The 19,959-nt window shown below is 33.5% G+C and overlaps 1 protein-coding gene across 20 annotated transcripts in view; it reads right to left on the bottom strand.

Annotated features, from left to right (window-relative positions):
- The window catches only part of LOC119601799 (Down syndrome cell adhesion molecule-like protein Dscam2), a 104,841-nt gene that overhangs the window by 70,754 nt on the left and 14,128 nt on the right, over positions 1 to 19,959 (bottom strand). For 17 of the 20 annotated variants that reach the window (XM_037952976.1, XM_037952966.1, XM_037952972.1 and 14 more), the window contains exons 2-3: positions 11,226 to 12,070; positions 9,188 to 9,349 (exon numbers count right to left, since the gene is read on the bottom strand). In XM_037952976.1, the coding sequence (XP_037808904.1) occupies positions 9,188 to 9,349; positions 11,226 to 11,763 (700 nt within the window). In that variant the 5' untranslated portion in view covers positions 11,764 to 12,070. Of the gene's footprint in view, positions 1 to 2,022; positions 2,314 to 3,859; positions 4,151 to 9,187; positions 9,350 to 11,225; positions 12,071 to 15,138; positions 15,260 to 19,959 lie in introns of those variants that run through there. The other 3 variants (XM_037952958.1, XM_037952959.1, XM_037952974.1) reach the window with 3 other exon arrangements.

Below are 19,959 nucleotides of genomic sequence, written 5' to 3'. Positions count from 1 at the left end.
AGCTGCCCCGATGATAGGCCTCTAGCGAATCAATACTTAAAGAACTGGTTCTTTTGTTCATTTTAAATATATTAAAACCATTTTCTCCATTAACTATTAGAGCAGAATTTAAAGTCCAATAGATGTCTAAAGGTAAATCCCCTTTGGGCACTACACATACAACACTGGCCACTTCACCACGATTTAAGGGTTCTTCACCGAAACCAAAGGGACTAATTTGTGGGGGAACTAAGAGATAATAGGCATTTGTTTTAGAGAAAACTTTGAATATGTAAGAGATTTATAAAAACCGGTTTTGAATAGTTTAGATAGTTTCTGGGAAGATCTGATATGTTTTTGTTATAGGTTTAAGGTAAGGGGATTTTAAAATAGGAAACTAAATTAAAAAGCAACTAAAAAACTACTATAAAATAATTATAAAAACTTTCTATTAACCATTTACTTCCAGCACTGTTACATGCTCGGCATAACCGGCCGAATTATTGGCAATACATTTATAAGTGCCCCGATGATTGGCCTCTAACGAATCAATATTCAAAGAACTGGTTCTTTTGTTCATTTTAAATAAAGTAAAACCATTTTCACCATTAACTATCAAAGCAGAGTTCAAAGTCCAATAGATATCCACAGGTAAGTCACCTTTTGGAACTATACAAGTAACACTAGTAACCTCGCCGCGATTTAAAGCCTCTTCGCCGAAATCAAAGGGACTTATTTGAGGAGGAACTATGTTAAAGGAAAGATTAAATTGTATATAGAGTTCAAAGTATAAAGTTTTTAAAAAAAGTTCGGTATTTGCAGTATTCCTTAAGAGATCTTTTACAAGTTTTGGGATCTTTTAAAAGGGTAGAGGATTTTCAACTTAAAATGTAATTAAAATAAATAAAATTTATTGCAAAATGTTTATTTTATCCATAATTAACCATTAACTTCCAAAACTGCTACATGTTCCGCATAGCCGGCCGAATTATTGGCTATACATTTATAAGTACCCCGATGAAAAGCCTCTAATGAATCTATATTTAAAGAACTGGTTCTTTTGTTCATTTTGAATAGATTAAAACCATTTTCACCATTAACTATTAAGGCTGAATTCAAAGTCCAATAGATATCCAAAGGTAAATCCCCTTTAGTAACTATGCAAGGTACACTAGTCACTTCGCCGCGATTTAAGGCCTCCTCGCCAAAGTCAAAAGGTGAAATTTGAGGGGGAACTTAAGAAATATAATAAATAAGATTTTGATTTCAAATTTCGGGATAAATCTTTTACAGTTTGTTGTATTTTTTACTCTTTTTTAATTCAATAATTTTAAGGATCGGGGGATTTCAACATAAAAATTAAAGAAATTATAAAAATCTCTACATATAAACTACAATTTCAAAATAAAAAAAACTTAATTAACCATTAACTTCCAATACGGTTACAAATTCCGCATAGCCCGCCGAATTATTGGCTATACATTTATAAGTGCCCCGATGAAAAGCTTCCAAGGAATCGATATTCAAAGAACTAGTCCTCTTATTCATTTTAAACAAATTAAAACCATTTTCTCCATTAACTATCAGAGCTGAGTTTAAAGTCCAATATATATCCAAAGGTAAATCACCCTTGGGCACCATACAAGTAACACTAGCAATTTCACCACGATTCAAGGCCTCTTCACCAAAATCGAAAGGGCTAATTTGAGGAGGAACTTTAGGAAGCAAACAAAGCAATTCATTAAAATTTCTTTGAAATCAATAAGACTCTCTTAACTAACTCCCTATTCCTCAATGTCGCAACAAGACCAGTTAAGGCCTATTTTCCCGACATTGGGGAACTTGGGGGCAAATGTTTTTCTTATTAATTTATGTTATAATTAACCAACTTAGCAGCATTTTTACACCAAAACCACCCATTTTCTTGTTAAAATAGTATAGCTCAGAGAGAGAAAGATTTGATTAGTTATTAGTAGCGTTAAGTCTGAACATCCAAGGCACCCCGATAAATTATATATAATTACTTTATAAAACAAAACCCACCATTAACTTCTAATTCAGCAGCATATTCAGCTAAACCGGCTAAATTTACCGCTATACAACGATAAGTACCACGATGTTTAGCCTCCAAGGCCTCAACATTTAAATAACTAGTGCGAGCATTAAGTTTCATTATAGTAAAACCATCAGCACCCGATATTATGGGTTCCTCATTTAAAGTCCAATGCATAGTCAAAGGTAAATCACCCTTAACAACCACACAGGTTATGCTCAAAACCTCACCCATATTAAAGACTTCATCGCCGATATTAAAAGGTAAAACTTGGGGTGGCACTATATGGGTTTGGGGGGTAGTTCAAGAATAGGAATAGAAAATCAGCAAAATAATAAACAAATAATAACTTAAAATCTTAATTAACTACTTTAAGAAAAATCTCAATAACCATTAACATGTAACTCAGCCGAATAGGTAGCCGATCCGGCTTTATTATTGGCTATACACTGATAAAGACCACGATGTTTACCCTCCAGGGCATTGATATTTAAGGAGCTAGTTCGCGGATTCATTCGTATTAAAGTAAAACCTTCATCGCCGTTTGTGATGGGATGTGAGTTAAGCGTCCAATAGATATCGACTGGTAAATCACCTTTACCCACCATACACTGAGCCCCAAACCAATCACCCACATTTAGGGGTTCTTCACCGAAAGTAAAGGGTGTTATTTGCGGTGGCACTGGGTAATGAAGAAATAAATAATGCAGCAATAGAGAATTTAGTCCGATATATAGTATTCAGTTATTATTCAGCACAAACTTTTTAACACTCACAATCGAGTCGAATTCAGGTCTTTCGATATATATAGTCAAACTGTAACAAACATTGGCATCGACTATAGTTTAGACTATTGCACAGAGTTAAGACCAGATTGTAGTCCAGGTTAGTTCAATCTATAGTCCATACTGTAATCTAGACTGCAGCCTGGACTCTAGTCCAGACTGTAGTGCAGAGTATATTCCAGACTATAGTCTGTAGTCCAGATTATAATGCAAACAATGGTCCACACTATAATACAAACTGTAGTCCAGGGTATAATCCAGACTATAGAGCAGACTATAATACAGACTATAGTCCAGAGCATATTCCAGACTATAGTTCAGGCATTAATTCAGACTATAGTCCAATTCAGACAATAGTCCACACTATAATACAAACTGTAGTCCAGGGTATAATCCAGACAATAGAGCAGACTATAATACAGGCTATAGTCCAGAGCATATTCCAGACTATAGTTCAGGCATTAATTCAGACTATAGTCCAATCTAAAGTTCATACTATAATCTATACCTTAGCCCGGACTATAGTCCAGACTATAATTCAGACTATAGTCCAGACTATAGTCCAGACTATAATCCAGACTAAAGTCAGGAATACAGTCGCCATAGTACAGACTGAAGTCTAGATTATAGGCAAAACTATAGTCTAAAATCTGATAGACTATAATCCAGACTGTAGTTCAGACTGTAATCCAGACTATTATGGATTATGGTTCAGACTATAATTCACACTGTACTTTAAAAGGTCGTGAAGTTTCTTGTCCTAACTCTAATTAAGGATGTAGTCCAGACTATAGTCAAGATTGTTTTCCCGATAAAACCACAAAATCGTCAAAATTATTCTTTTACATAAAAAATTATCATTCACAGTTTAAAAATCACCACAAAACTTTCGCGATTAGTTACTAATGTTAAGAAAGAGTTATCGAATAGAATTTTTAGTTTTGTTAATACAGTTTTTGTTAAAGAACCAATTCCCTTTAGAAAGTTAGTCAGCTCTTAGTACACAATCCAAATTATATATAAGTTTCCCCTACAAACCCACCATTAACTTGCAATTCAGCAGCATATTCCGCCAGACCTGCCAAATTAACAGCTATACAACGATAAGTGCCCCTATGTTTGGCCTCTAAAGAGTCCACACTTAAATAGCTGGTGCGACGATTCATTTGTACTATCGTAAAACCATCCTCACCAGAGGTTATGGGTTCCGAATTTAAAGTCCAATGTATATGTAAAGGCAAATCGCCCTTTAAGACTACACAGTTGATACTTAACAAATCACCCATATTATAGACTTCTTCACCGAAATTAAAGGGTAAAACTTGTGGTGGTACTTTAGTTTAAAAGAGGTAAGGAATAGAAATTATAATAAATTACATAAAACAAAGAACTTAAAAATCTAAATTTTTATTAAAAAGTAAGAAAATTTTAAAAACTTTCTAACCATTAACATGTAATTCAGCTGAATACGAGGTAAAGCCCGCTTTATTATTGGCTATACATTGATAAATACCCCTATGTTTGCCCTCGAGAGCTAATATATTCAATGAACTGGTGCGAGGATTCATTCTGATTAAAGTAAAACCCTCTTCACCATTAACTATAGGCTGCGAATTCAAAGTCCAATAGATATTTAAAGGTAAATCACCCTTACTAACCATACACTGAGCCCCAAACATATCACCCATATTCATGGGTTCATCACCAAAATAGAAAGGCATTATCTGGGGAGGAACTATTAATACAAAGAAAGGGGGATTTAAAATAAAATCAAAGAAAAAAACTTAAAGAACAAATTAAATTTATAGTTTTTTTTTTAGTTTATAGCCCTCTACCATTGACATTTAATTCGGAGGCATAAAAGGCCGTTCCTGCCTTATTTTCCGCTATACATTTGAATAGACCTCTATGATTTTCCGCTACACTGGCTATATTTAGAACGCTGGTTTTTGACGATAATTTTAATATAGTTATGCCTTCTTCATTATTTATTAGAGGTCTTGAATTCAAGGTCCATTTTATGTTGAGCGGTGTATCACCTTTTTGTATCATACATTGTACACCGGCATTTTCCCCGGTGTTTACAGGTTCTTCACCAAAACTAAAGGGTGCTATTTGAGGAGGTACTACAAACGGCGGGGAGAGTTAGAAAAGGAAGACTTCTCAATATAAAATTTTTACACTGGGGTGACCGAACTAAATATACTTTTTAGATGAAATGTTGGGAGAAGTTAAACACTATAGTCTTAAATATAGTAAAGACTATAGTCCAGTCTAAATACTAGAAAGTGGTCCAGACTAAAGACTAGACTCTAGTTCAATCTAAGGACTAGACAGTTGTCCAGCCTATAGACAAGAAAGAAGTCCAGTCTATAGACTAGACAGTAGTCCAGTCTATAGACTAGACAGTAGTCCAGTCTTTACACTAGGCAGTAGTCCAGTCTATATACTAGATAGTAGTCCAGTCTATATACTAGACAGTAGTCCAGTCTTTATACTAGACAGTAGTCCAGTCTATATACTAGACAGTAGTCCAGTCTATAAACTAGACAGTAGTCCAGTCTATAGACTAGACAGTAGTCCAGTCTATAGACTAGACAGTAGACCAATCTATAGACTAGACAGTAGACCAAACAGTAGTCCAGTCTATAGACTAGACCGTAGTCCAGTCTATAGACTAGACAGTAGTCCAGTCTATATACTAGACAGTAGTCCAGTCTATAAACTAGACAGTAGTCCAGTCTATAAACTAGACAGTAGTCCAGTCTATAGACTAGACAGTAGTCCAGTCTATAGACTAGACAGTAGTCCAGTCTATATACTAGACAGTAGTCCAGTCTTTATACTAGACAGTAGTCCAGTCTATATACTAGACAGTAGTCCAGTCTATAAACTAGACAGTAGTCCAGTCTATAGACTAGACAGTAGTCCAGTCTATAGACTAGACAGTGGACCAATCTATAGACTAGACAGTAGACCAAACAGTAGTCCAGTCTTTACACTAGACAGTAGTCCAGTCTATATACTAGACAGTAGTCCAGTCTATATACTAGACAGTAGTCCAGTCTATAAACTAGACAGTAGTCCAGTCTATAAACTAGACAGTAGTCCAGTCTATAGACTAGACAGTAGTCCAGTCTATAGACTAGACAGTAGTCCAGTCTATAGACTAGACAGTAGTCCAGTCTATAGACTAGACAGTTGTCCAGTCTATAGACTAGACAGTAGTCCAGTCTATAGACTAGACAGTAATCCAGTCTATAGAATAGACAATAGTCCAGTCTATAGACTAAACTAGAAGTAGTCATAGACTGTAGTCCAGTCTATGACTACAATAGTCCAGACTGTAGTAGTCCAGTCTATAGACTAGACAAGTCCAATCAGTAGTCAAAACTATTGACAATATTCCAATCTAGTCTACAGACGGGACTCTAGACTAGACAATAGTCCAGTCTATAGTGAAGACTACAGACTGGACTCTATACCAGTATATTATAAAAACTATAGACCAGACAGCAGTCCAGTCAGTTTTTATTTTTAAAAATCGGTCTAAATTCATTTTGTTTATAAAATATCGGAAGGAGTTAGAATATTAAAATTTTTTTTGGAGTGGAACAAAAATTATAATTTAAGGAAACAAAAACAAAATTTGAAAACCAACTAAACAATACCAAATACCATTGACATTTAATTCAGAAGCATAGAAGACCGATCCAGCCTTGTTTTCCGCTATACATCGGAATAAACCTCTATGATTTTCCGCCACACTGGCAATATTTAAAACACTCGATTTCGCTGACATTTTCATTATCGTAATACCTTCTTCATTGTTAATTAAGGGTCGCGAGTTCAAGGTCCATTTGATATTAATGGGAGTATCACCTTTTTGAATCATACACTGTACTCCGGCACTTTCGCCGGTGTTAACGGGTTCCTCACCAAAGCTAAAGGGTACTATTTGTGGGGGAACTACGGATTTTGTAGGAAACAAAAATATGCATATTTTCTGAGTTAATACTTTTAATGGTTTCGACGTTATCTGATTTTAACAAATATTTGATAATTGTGTAGGTTTTTGGGGAATTATAACAAGAAAACAAAGTTTGTAATATGAAAAATTATTAAAATTATTAAAACTTCAACAGAAAATTAAACCCAACAAACCCTTAACGGCCAGCAAAGACCATTGTGTAGTAACGCCTGCATTATTCGTTGCCACACAAGTATAATTTCCCGAATGACGGGCACGAACCGATTCTATACTCAAAACACTAATACGCTGACTAGTGCGCGTGACAATAACACCATCATTGGTAAAAACCCGACCACCATTACGAGTCCAATATATATCCAAAGGTAAATCACCCTTATTAACCGTACAATAGGCCGAAACCATATCCAATTCATTAATACTTTCCTCACCAAAGTTAAAGGGTAAAATTTGAGGTAAAACTTGAAAAAGGAAAACGAAAGAAAAGTGTAAAACAACAACTAAAAGAAACTAATTAAAAGAAAACAAAAACTTTTTATATATTAGGCCCACCATTAACTTTAATAAAGCCGAGGCTATGGTAACCCCACCGCTGTTAGTAGCCACACAGGTGTAATTGCCAGCATGTCGTGCCCTCACCGATTCTATGCTCAAAACACTTAAACGTTGATTATTGCGCATGACCACCAAACCATCATTGGTATAAATGCGGCCACCATTTCTCATCCAATAAATATCCAAGGGTAAATCCCCTTTATTAACCGTACATGAAGTGGAAACCATTTCCATTTCATTAACACTCTCCTCACCAAAGTCAAAGGCCACAATTTGGGGTAATACTTAAGAAAAAAAGAGGGATTTTGAAAATAAAATGAAAAACATAAAACAAAAATTTTACAAATAAATTAACAAATAGTTCAAATTTTAACCATTGACTCTTAAAACGGCCCAATGTTTGGTTACACCAGCATTATTGGTGGCCACACAGGTGTAATTGCCAGCATGACGGGCTCTCACCGATTCTATGCTCAAAACACTCATGCGTTGACTCATCTTGGCCACAACCAAGCCGTCATTGGTATAAACACGACCACCATTCTTAAGCCAGCCCACATCAATGGGCATATCACCCTTATTAACGGTACACGAAGCCGATACCATATCCAATTCATTAATACTTTCCTCACCAAAATCGAAGGGCACTATCTGGGGCAATACTTAGGAGCAAAACACAAAAAAGGGGTTAAAAACAACTTAAGTTTAACACAAAACTACTGAAAATTTTATTTCAATTCAAAAAAAAAGATCAAAAATATTTCTCATCTTCACCATTAACCCTTAACTCGGCCGTATGATATGCCACTCCTGCTGCATTACGCGCCACACATGTATAATTGGCCCGATGCCGAGCATGTACCGATTCTATACTCAACATACTAATACGTTGTGTAGTTTTTGTTATAAGTATGCCATCGTTGGTCATTAGACGTCCCGCACCCAATGTGGGTTCGGGAGCTGTGGTCCAATGTAGATCCAAGGGTGTATCACCCTTATTAACCGTACATGTTGCCGAAACCATATCGTTCATGTTAATGATATCGGAACCAAAATCAAATGGTACTATTTGGGGTGGTACTAATTATATAACGGGAACAAAATACATTTAAAAATGTTAAAAAATATAATTTCTGATAAATTGATTTTTTTTTTAACATTTAAAGTAAAACAAAGTGTTCTCTTAGAAAAAAGGGGGTAAAAAATTGTACCTTTTTAAAACAATTATGGAAATTTTGAAAATTTTCTTCAACTAAATTTGAATTGAAACAAAGTTATCAAATCTTATAGAAGACCTTTAGATTACTTTCAAAAAACGGTACCGTTTTTTAACTCCTTATTCCAAATAAGTACTTTTTGTAGTACTTTAAATGCTATGGTACCAAAATTGCAAAGATTTTTATTTAAAAATAAAAAACAACTTAATTTTTTTAATAATTTTGAACCCTTTTTCAATATTTATTAATTCCCCAAAAAGACAACAACGCTGTAGAGGAAGAAGAACCAACAAACCCACGATGATTTTAGTAAAATTTTGATATGAACGTAGACTTTATCGAAAACTTCTATAAGTCACAAAACAGGCCGGGAAAACAACAAAGAAACTATTCAAATTTATCTAAAACAAAACGGACGGACTTTTATATAACATGGACTTTAGAAATCAAAATTCCAAAATTTTTATAACATGAAATACCTCCCTATACTTTTCGGATCCATTTCTTTGTTGTTTCTCCCTGCCTTTTTCAAATTTTTTAATAAAAAAATCATGATCAACATTTATCTTGCAATGTTGATCTATAAAAGGAAACTTTTAGAACTTACCCATAACTTGTACTTCTAATGAACCACGTGCAGAGTAACCTTCAGCATTTTTAGCTACACAGGTATAGGTTGCTTGATCGGAGTTACGTTCAACATTTTCAATGATTAAGGTGCCATTGGGGAAGACTTTTTGTTTGCGGTTAATGGGTAAAGCACGGTTATCTAAAAAAGAAAATCAAGAGAATAAAGTTAAAAATAGCTAGAATTTATAGTCTATAGTCTAATCTATAGTCTAGTCTATAGTCTAGTCTATAGTCTATAGTCTAGTCTATAGTCTAGTCTATAGTCTAGTCTATAGTCTAGTCTATAGTCTAGTCTATAGTCTAGTCTATAGTCTAGTCTATAGTCTAGTCTATAGTCTAGTCTATAGTCTAGTCTATAGTCTAGTCTATAGTCTAGTCTATAGTCTAGTCTATAGTCTAGTCTATAGTCTAGTCTATAGTCTAGTCTATAGTCTAGTCTATAGTCTAGTCTATAGTCTAGTCTATAGTCTAGTCTATAGTCTAGTCTATAGTCTAGTCTATAGTCTAGTCCTAGTAGTCTAGTCTATAGTCTAGTCTATAGTCTAGTCTATAGTCTAGTCTATAGTCTAGTCTATAGTCTAGTCTATAGTCTAGTCTATAGTCTAGTCTATAGTCTAGTCTATAGTCTAGTCTAGTCTAGTCTATAGTCTAGTCTATAGTCTAGTCTATAGTCTAGTCTATAGTCTAGTCTATAGTCTAGTCTATAGTCTAGTCTATAGTATATAGTCTAGTCTATAGTCTAGTCTATAGTCTAGTCTATAGTCTAGTCTATAGTCTAGTCTATAGTCTAGTCTATAGTCTAGTCTATAGTCTAGTCTATAGTCTAGTCTATAGTCTAGTCTATAGTCTAGTCTATAGTCTAGTCTATAGTCTAGTCTATAGTCTAGTCTATAGCCTAGTCTAGTCTATAGTCTAGTCTATAGCCTAGTCTATAGCCTAGTCTAGTCTATAGTCTAGTCTATAGTCTAGTCTATAGTCTAGTCTATAGTCTAGTCTATAGTCTAGTCTATAGTCTAGTCTATAGTCTAGTCTATAGTCTAGTCTATAGCCTAGTCTATTCTATAGCCTAGTCTAGTCTATAGCCTAGTCTAGTCTATAGCCTAGTCTAGTCTATAGTCTAGTCTATAGTCTAGTCTATAGTCTAGTCTATAGTCTAGTCTATAGTCTAGTCTATAGTCTAGTCTATAGTCTAGTCTATAGTCTAGTCTATAGTCTAGTCTATAGTCTAGTCTATAGTCTAGTCTATAGTCTAGTTATAGTCTAGTCTATAGTCTAGTCTATAGTCTAGTCTAGTCTAGTCTATAGTCTAGTCTATAGTCTAGTCTATAGTCTAGTCTATAGTCTAGTCTATAGTCTAGTCTATAGTCTAGTCTATAGCCTAGTCTATAGTCTAGTCTATAGTCTAGTCTATAGTCTAGTCTATAGTCTAGTCTATAGTCTAGGCTATAGTCTAGTCTATAGTCTAGGCTATAGTCTAGTCTATAGTCTAGTCTATAGTCTAGGCTATAGTCTAGGCTATAGTCTAGGCTATAGTCTAGTCTATAGTCTAGTCTATAGTCTAGTCTATAGTCTAGGCTATAGTCTAGTCTATAGTCTAGTCTATAGTCTAGTCTATAGTCTAGATTATATACTAGACTATAGACTAGACTATAGACTAGACTATAGACTAGACTATAGACTAGACTATAGACTAGACTATAGACTAGACTATAGACTAGACTATACTAGACTATAGTCTAGTCTAGTCTATAGTCTAGTATATAGACTAGACTATATACTAGACTATAGTCTAGTCTAGTCTATAGTCTAGTATATAGTCTAGTCTATAGTCTAGTCTATAGTCTAGTCTATAGTCTAGTCTATAGTCTAGTCTATAGTCTAGTCTATAGTCTAGTCTATAGTCTAGTATATAATCTAGTCTATAGTCTAGTCTATAGTCTAGTCTATGGTCTAGTCTATTATTTGGTATAGTTTATTTTTCTGAAAGAGGACTGCCATGATATTCTTTTACTCACCTCTTTCCCAAACAATCGAATCAATTGGATAACCAGCAACGGGACATGTAACCATCAATGTTTCACCAGCAACAATAGCTTTCTTTTCCATCTGTCTAATGTAGGGTAAACCGTAAACATTTAACTTAGCCGAATGTTCAGCAACACCGACTTTACTCTTCGCAATACACTTGTACAGACCACCATCGTTAGCATGTACCGATGTAATATTCAAATACGACACAACATCACCATTAACTGTTACATATTGTCCAACCTGATAACGATCATTGTTCGCAATCTTTTTGCCATCTAATTCCCAGGAGATTTCAGGTGTAGGATTACCGCCAGCAACACACTTTAGGAATACACTTGGTCCAGGTTCCATGGTTTCTTCTTGGAAGGCTTGTCTAATAACGGGGGGATCAAAACGGCCGCCCAATTTCAGTTCAGCACTAGCTTCAGCCGATTCCTGATCATTGCGTACGAAACACTGATACATGCCTTTGTCTTCCTTCTTTACGGATTCAATGCGTAAAACGGGATCACTGTGGCCCATAGCTTTGCCATCCTTTAACCAGCTAATGGTCTTAATGGGATTACCGGTATATTGGCAGGTGAAAACAGCGGGACGTCCGAAATCAACAGTTTGTGTGGGAGGATCAATTTTGGCAGACAAGGGAGCAGTAACAGTTAAGACAGTTTCAACAGATTCACCGCCCACAGAGTTATTAACAACACACAAATATTTGCCTGAATCATCAACAACAGCATCTTTAATGATCAAAGTACCAGAAACTTGTTTAACACGATCGTTTAATACAACAGCTTGTTTACGGGTTGTGCCTTCAATGAATTTGTACCATCTGAAAGAGAAATTAAAATCATTATTAGTATTAAGCCTTTCTGTAAATTTGGCTGAAAAAAAAACTAAAAATGATCTGGAAATTGAAATAATGTTAAAAATGAAATGCTACAGCTTTGTTTTGGCGATCTTGCTCATACACTGACATATAAATAAAGCACATTGAAATGTGAAATGATTGTGAATTAAACATTTGTAAAAAGTTTTATTTTTGATTTTTAGAAAATAAAAGCCAATAAAACTACTTTTCTAATACAAATTATAGCTTTTAACACCGAGCTGCTTTCTATAACTACTTACCTTTTGCGGCTGTTAGTGGTGTGAGCTTTTAAACTTACCTTTAAGTCTGGCAATTTGTAAGAGCTTTTATGCATTTCATTTTTAAGTTAAAGTTTCAAAATCACTTTTAGTTTTTTCTTCTTTCTCCCTAATGCGAAACCCTAAATCCCTAAGTTATTCAAAAGATTGGATCTAAAGGGACAAAAACTTTTAAAACTTTGATCACAACGAAGCTTAAGAGAAGAAAGCTTTACAGGCAGAAACCAATGTAGAGTTTAAAATGAAAAGCTATTGACGACCTAAGGAATCTTTTTCTGGAGTGTAAAATATACCAGAGTGTGAACTATGGAATAGACCAGAGTCTGGACTTTAGAACAGAACAGAGTCTGGACTTTAGAACAGACCAGAGTCTGGACTTTAGAACAGACCAGAGTCTGGATTTTAGAACAGACCAGAGTCTGGACTTTAGAACAAACCAGAGTCTGGACTTTAGAACAGATCAGAGTATGGACTTTAGAATAGACTATAGTCTGAACTATAGAATTGACCAGAGTCAGGACTATAGAATTTACTATAGTCAGGACTATAAAATAAACTATAGTCTGGACTATAGAATGAACTGGACTAAAGAATAGACTATAGTCTGGACTATAGAATAGACTATAGTCTGGACTATAGAATAGACTATAGTCTGGACTATAGAATAGACTATAGTCTGGACTATAGAATAGACTATAGTCTGGACTATAGAATAGACTATAGTCTGGACTATAGAATAGACTATAGTCTGGACTATAGAATAGACTATAGTCTGGACTATAGAATAACTATAGTCTGGACTATAGAATAGACTATATAGTCTGGACTATAGAATAGACTATAGTCTGGACTATAGAATAGACTATAGTCTGGACTATAGAATAGACTATAGTCTGGACTATAGAATAGACTATAGTCTGGACTATAGAATAACTATAGTCTGGACTATAGAATAGACTATATAGTCTGGACTATAGAATAGACTATAGTCTGGACTATAGAATAGACTATAATCTGGACTATAGAATAAACTATAGTCTGGAATATAGAATAGACTATAGTCTGGACTATAGAATACACTATAGTCTGGACTATAGAATAGACTATAGTCTGGACTATAGAATAGACTATAGTCTGGACTATAGAATAGACTATAGTCTGGACTATAGAATAGACTATAGTCTGGACTATAGAATAGACTATAGTCTGGACTATAGAATAGACTATAGTCTGGACTATAGAATAGACTATAGTCTGGACTATAGAATAGACTATAGTCTGGACTATAGAATAGACTATAATCTGGACTATAGAATAAACTATAGTCTGGAATATAGAATAGACTATAGTCTGGACTATAGAATACACTATAGTCTGGACTATAGAATAGACTATAGTCTGGACTATAGAATAGACTATAGTCTGGACTATAGAATAGACTATAGTCTGGACTATAGAATAGACTATAGTCTGGACTATAGAATAGACTATAGTCTGGACTATAGAATAGACTATAGTCTGGACTATAGAATAGACTATAGTCTGGACTATAGAATAGACTATAGTCTGGACTATAGAATAGACTATAGTCTGGACTATAGAATAGACTATAGTCTGGACTATAGAATAGACTATAGTCTGGACTATAGAATAGACTATATAGTCTGGACTATAGAATAGACTATAGTCTGGACTATAGAATAGACTATAGTCTGGACTATAGAATAGACTATAATCTGGACTATAGAATAAACTATAGTCTGGAATATAGAATAGACTATAGTCTGGACTATAGAATAGACTATAGTCTGGACTGTAGAATAGACTATAGTCTGGACTATAGAATAGACTATAGTCTGGACTATAGAATAGACTATAGTCTGGACTATAGAATAGACTATAGTCTGGACTATAGAATAGACTATAGTCTGGACTATAGAATAGACTATAGTCTGGACTATAGAATAGACTATAGTCTGGACTATAGAATAGACTATTGTCTGGACTATAGAATAGACTATAGTCTGGACTATAAAATATACTATAGTCTGGACTATAGAATATACTATAGTCTGGACTATAGAATATACTATAGTCTGGACTATAGAATATACTATAGTCTGGACTATAGAATATACTATAGAATAGACTATAGTCTGGACTATAGAATAGACTATAGTCTGGACTATAGAATAGACTATAGTCTGGACTATAGAATAGACTATAGTCTGGACTATAGAATAGTCTATAGTCTGGACTATAGAATAGACTATAGTCTGGACTATAGAATAGACTATAGTCTGGACTACAGAATAGACTATAGTCTGGACTATAGAATAAGTATAAAATAGATAAGGTAAGAGGAGGGATATAAATATTATTTGTTTTTCTACCTATAAACTGGTACCGGATATGCTTGACCGGGACAATGGCCCACATAAGTATAAAATAGATAAGGTAAGAGGAGGGATATAAATATTATTTGTTTTTCTACCTATAAACTGGTACCGGATATGCTTGACCGGGACAATGGCCCACATAAGTTTCACCTTGAGGCACATCACTGAATTCTATACTCTTTGTGGCGACTCTGGGTTTAACGTGACCCAAAGGTTCTAAAAGAAAATTAGAGCATGTTTGAAGATAAAGGGTTTAATAAAGAAAAGCTTAGTAAAGCTTATAAAAAGTTTAATACTTAGTAAAGAAAACTGCCGGAATTGCTAGAAACCTTTAAGGCGAATATTTAATTACCTAAAAACAGGCATAGGATAAGCTTGAGCTTGACATAATATGGCAAAACTATCCCCCAAACCCATGGTATGTTCTTGCAAACGATCACCTGAGACACGAGGTGCAACGCTACCAATCGGCTCTATAAATGGAACACACATACGACATAAAATTTCTTTAAAACATAAATTTATTGTTAATGAAAACTGCCTGATGTACAAGTACCTAAATACGGGTGTAGGATAAGCTTGACCCAAACATAAGATGGCTAAACTGTCTTGAGCATTTTTAGTAACCTCTTGCAAACGTCCACCCGAAATTTTAGGACCCACACTGCCCATAGGTTTTTATAAAACAAAAACTAACCTTAGAATTGGCACCGGAAATGCTTGAGCTTGACAGAGTAAGGCAAAACTTTGACCAATTTCTTTGACAAATGTAAAACTTTTTGATTCACCAGAAAATGTAGGAGCTTTAGCACCAACAGGTTCTAGAAAAATACAAAATTTTTTAGAAACCAATTAGGAAAATTAAAGAAATTTTAACCTAAAATAACTAGCAATGAATCACTTTAATAGATACAAGCTTTTTTTTGAGTGAAAGCTTTTTAAACTTTACCTTATTATAGGCACTGGATAAGCTTGTGCTTGACATAATAAAGCAAAACTTTGACCATAAAACCGTATAATAGTGGAACTAGCCAAATCACTAGAGAATGTAGGAGCTTTAGCACCCATGGGCTCTATAAGGAAGGAAAAATTGAATTTTTTTTTTTTAATAATTTTATGTTAAACAACCAAAAGAATCAGTTGGTAGTGTAGCCGAGAGTTTTACCTAATCCCAAAAGCTTTAAAGTAAATCATGTCATGAAGCTTTTTAAATTTTACCTTATTATAGGCACTGGATAAGCTTGTGCTTGACATAATAAAGCAAAACTTTGACCATAAAAACGTGTTATAGTGGAACTAGATACATCACTAGAAAATGTAGGAGCTTTTGCACCCATGGGCTCTAGAATAGAGGAAAAATACAACAATTTTTTAAGTTTTTTTATGTAAAGAACCTAAAAGAACCAGTTGGTAGTGTAGCCAAAAGCTTAACCTAATCTTGAAAGCTTTCAATTCAATTTACTCTAATTGAGAGAAATTTACCTAAAAATTGGTACAGGATAAGCTTGAGCCTGACATAATAATACCAAATCTTTGCCCTGTTCTTCCCAAAATGTACTGCTTTTCATAGCAGAGGGAAAATTGGGAGCTTTGGCTCCCAAAGGTTCTATAACAAATAAAAATTTAAATGTTAAATCTAAAGCTTAATTTAAACTTAAATAAAAGTATTGAAAACTGCCTTCATAAAAGTAATAAATTATCACACCTAAATATAGGCACCGGATAGGCTTGAGCTTGACAAAGTAATACCAAATCTTTTCCCTGTTCTTCTATAAATGTGCTACTTTTCGAAGAGGAAGAAAAGGCGGGAGCTTTGGCACCTAAAGGTTCTGTAAACAAAAGTTTAAAGTTATGTTTGTTTTCAGAATATGATTTATTGAAAACTGCCCTGAAGTTTGTTTTAATATTTCAATTATTTACCTATGTATGGGTACCGGATAGGCTTGTGCTGGACATAATAAGACTATATCTTGACCCTGAGCTTGCCAAAATATGTTACCCTTAGAAAGTGAAGCGAATGCTGGAGCTTTAGCACCCAAAGGTTCTTAAATTATAATAAAATAGACAAAAATGGTTTAATGAAATCGAATTTTCGAAAATAAATATTGAAAAAATGCCTGAATGTTGAAAAAGCTTTTACTAAAAGCTTAATTAACAATTAATGTTTAAATTGTTTAATATTTGTTATATAATTCATTACGAACTTTGGTAAAAAATCTTTTTAGAACTTTTACAATATAAAGCTTTTTAGAGCTTTTGTAATAAGAAACCTAAGGCAAGCTTTAATGACAATTTTGTAAAAAAATTTATTAAGCTTAGAGCAGTTATAAACTTATTTACATGTTTGGCAATAAAAAGCTTATTAAAAGCATTTAAATTAAAAACTTTCTAAAATTTTCTAAGTAAAAAGCTTATAGCAAACATCTTATTAAAAGCTTTAGGAAACAAAAGTTTTTACATAAAAGTCTTAACAAAAGCTTTTGTATTAAAAAAGCTCTTTAAGATTTCTTTTAAAAAGCTTAAACGGCATTTGCATTAAAAAGTCTAATAAAATAATTTGTATAAAAGTGTTAATAAAAGCTTTTGTATGAAAAAAAGCTTAACAAAACATTTCCACAAAAAAGCTTATAAATGATTTGCATTTGAAAGCTTCAAAAAAAGTCATAAGATCTTTTGTAATAAAAAAGCTTAAAGTTTTTGCAATGAATGTTCGATTTGGAGATATACCAAAAAGCTTTTGTCTCAAGTTTAGAAACCTCAATTTCTCCAGAGCTTATTAAACTTTTTCTCAATTTTCAAATATAAAACTTTTTCTTTTCATTTAAAACAATTTACCTAAAGAATGGCACTGGAAAAGCTTGAGCTTGACATAACAATACTACTTCAGCTGAACTTTTACCCAATAAACTGCTAATTTTGGAGACGGTATTAAATGTAGGAGCTTTAGCACCCACAGGCTCTAGAATTTTAAAAATTTTAAATTCATTAACAAAAAAAAAATTGTTACAAAAACTGCCTGAATGTTTTTATTTTAAGGAAATCATTACCTTATTATGGGCACTGGAAAAGCTTGAGCTTGACAAAGTAAAGCAAAACTTTGACCAATTGAACGAACATATGAAAATACATTGGAGTCGGTGTTAAAGGTAGGAGCTTTAGCACCCACAGGTTCTATTGAAAAACAAAAAAGTGTCATGAATTAATGAAATTTGTCTTAATACAAAAACTAATTGAAAACTGCCTAGAAAAGCTTAAAGCTTTTTCTTTACCTTATTATAGGTACTGGAAAAGCTTGAGCTTGACACAATAGAGCAAAACTTGAGTTAATGTTGCGCACAAAAATGCTACCTTTCGAATCACTGGAAAATGTGGGAGCTTTAGCACCCACCGGTTCTAAAAAGAATTCAAATTTAAGAAAATTTTAAAGATACGAATCTAATAGTACAGAACCAGTTGCGTCGAGTTATAGAAACGCAAAATTAAGCTTTATTTTAAAAGTTTACCTAAAATATGGTACCGGATAAGCCTGGGCTTCACAAGTTAGAGCGATAGTTTCATTTCGAGGTACAAAAATTGTAAACCTAGAAGCAACACTGGGAAATGAGGGAGCTTTAAAGCCTAAAGGCTCTGAAATGAACAATCATGGTTAAACGTTTAAATAATGTTAAAAACCTTTTTTAAGAAACTGCCTGAATGTTGGGGTTTTAAAGTTTTCGAGTAATATTAAAGTAACCGATTACTTTGTAAACAATAATCACCTAAAATATGGCACTGGATAAGCTTGAGCTTCACAGGTCAATGCTATCGTTTTATTTCTAGCAACAAACGCTGTAAATCTAGAAGCAATACTCGGGAATGAGGGAGCTTTAAAGCCTAGAGGTTCTAAAAATTATAAAATCGATTAGCAAACATTAATACCTAAAAGATTAAAAGAAAAACTCTCCGGATGTGGACGATTTATGGTAAAATTTTTAAAGTTAAAACTTAAGCTTTACCTAAAAAATGGCACCGGATAAGCTTGAGCTTGACATGTTAAAGCTAAGGTCGAATTAATGGCTGTATCGTAAGAAAAAGTCTTGACACCTCCAGGAAAAGCAGGCTTTTTAGAGCCCATGGGTTCTAAGGTTAAAGAAATTTATATTTAAGTAATTGAGAAAAAACTAATTTAATTAAAAAGTTAAATTTTGCCTGAATGTTGAAATTTAGCACTAAGTAACCATTTGTTAAGGAAAGTAACCGATTTAAATTAAAGAATTTCTCGTAAAAATATAAGTTTTGACTTGTAGGGCTAAAGAATATGAGAGCTTATATTGAATATTAACCGATTGAACTGAAAGTAACTGATTATTTAGTAATATTTATTAATTACTTTGTAAAATTAAACGATTACTTTGTTAAATTGATTGCATACTTTTCACAAGTTATTGATGACTTTGTTATAATAAATTACATCGAATATTTTGCAAACATAACCGACTACTTTGCAACATTAATCGAATACTTTGCAAAAGTAACCGATTACTTTGCAAAAGTAACCGATTACTTTGCAAAAGTGACCAACTACTTTGCAAAAGTAACCGATTACTTTCCAAAAGCAACCGATTACTTTGCAAAAGTAACCGATAACTTTGTATTTTAAATAGAATAATTTGTGCAAGTAGTCGATTACTCTGTAAAAATAACCAATTATACGTTCTTTTGAAAACTATGATAATAATGTAAAAATTACCAATTACTTTGTTAAAGTAACCGATTATTTGGTACAAGTAACCGCTTGTTTCAGATAACTGTTTACTTTTTAACGCATTTTGCAAAATGATCAGATTGTATGCTTAAACTAAAAGGTTAAACTACCGATTACTTTGTTGAAATAACCGATTACTTTGTTTAGATAACCGATTACTTTGTAAAAATAACTACTTTTTAAAGAAAATTTTCGGCTAAAAATTGTACTGTGCTAATTTTGATTTGATTTTTTTTTCCAAACGTATTGATTACTTGGTAAAAATAAGTGATTATTTTGATTGGGTAACCGATTACTTTCTAAAAATAACCATTTTTTTAAGAATGCTCTTTAAGTTTTAAGATATTTGGCTTAAATTATTGGAATCTTGTAAAACTAAGTGATTATTTGCTAAATTAACCGATTACTTTGTTAAAGTAACCGATTATT

This window comes from Lucilia sericata, unplaced genomic scaffold, assembly GCF_015586225.1.
Source record: "Lucilia sericata isolate MDLA Ls3-8-SP2 unplaced genomic scaffold, ASM1558622v1 Contig000191F_arrow, whole genome shotgun sequence".
NCBI lineage: Eukaryota > Metazoa > Arthropoda > Insecta > Diptera > Calliphoridae > Lucilia > Lucilia sericata.
The sequence above is the reverse complement of the archived record's forward strand: the minus strand, read 5'-3'. Positions and strand labels throughout refer to the sequence as shown.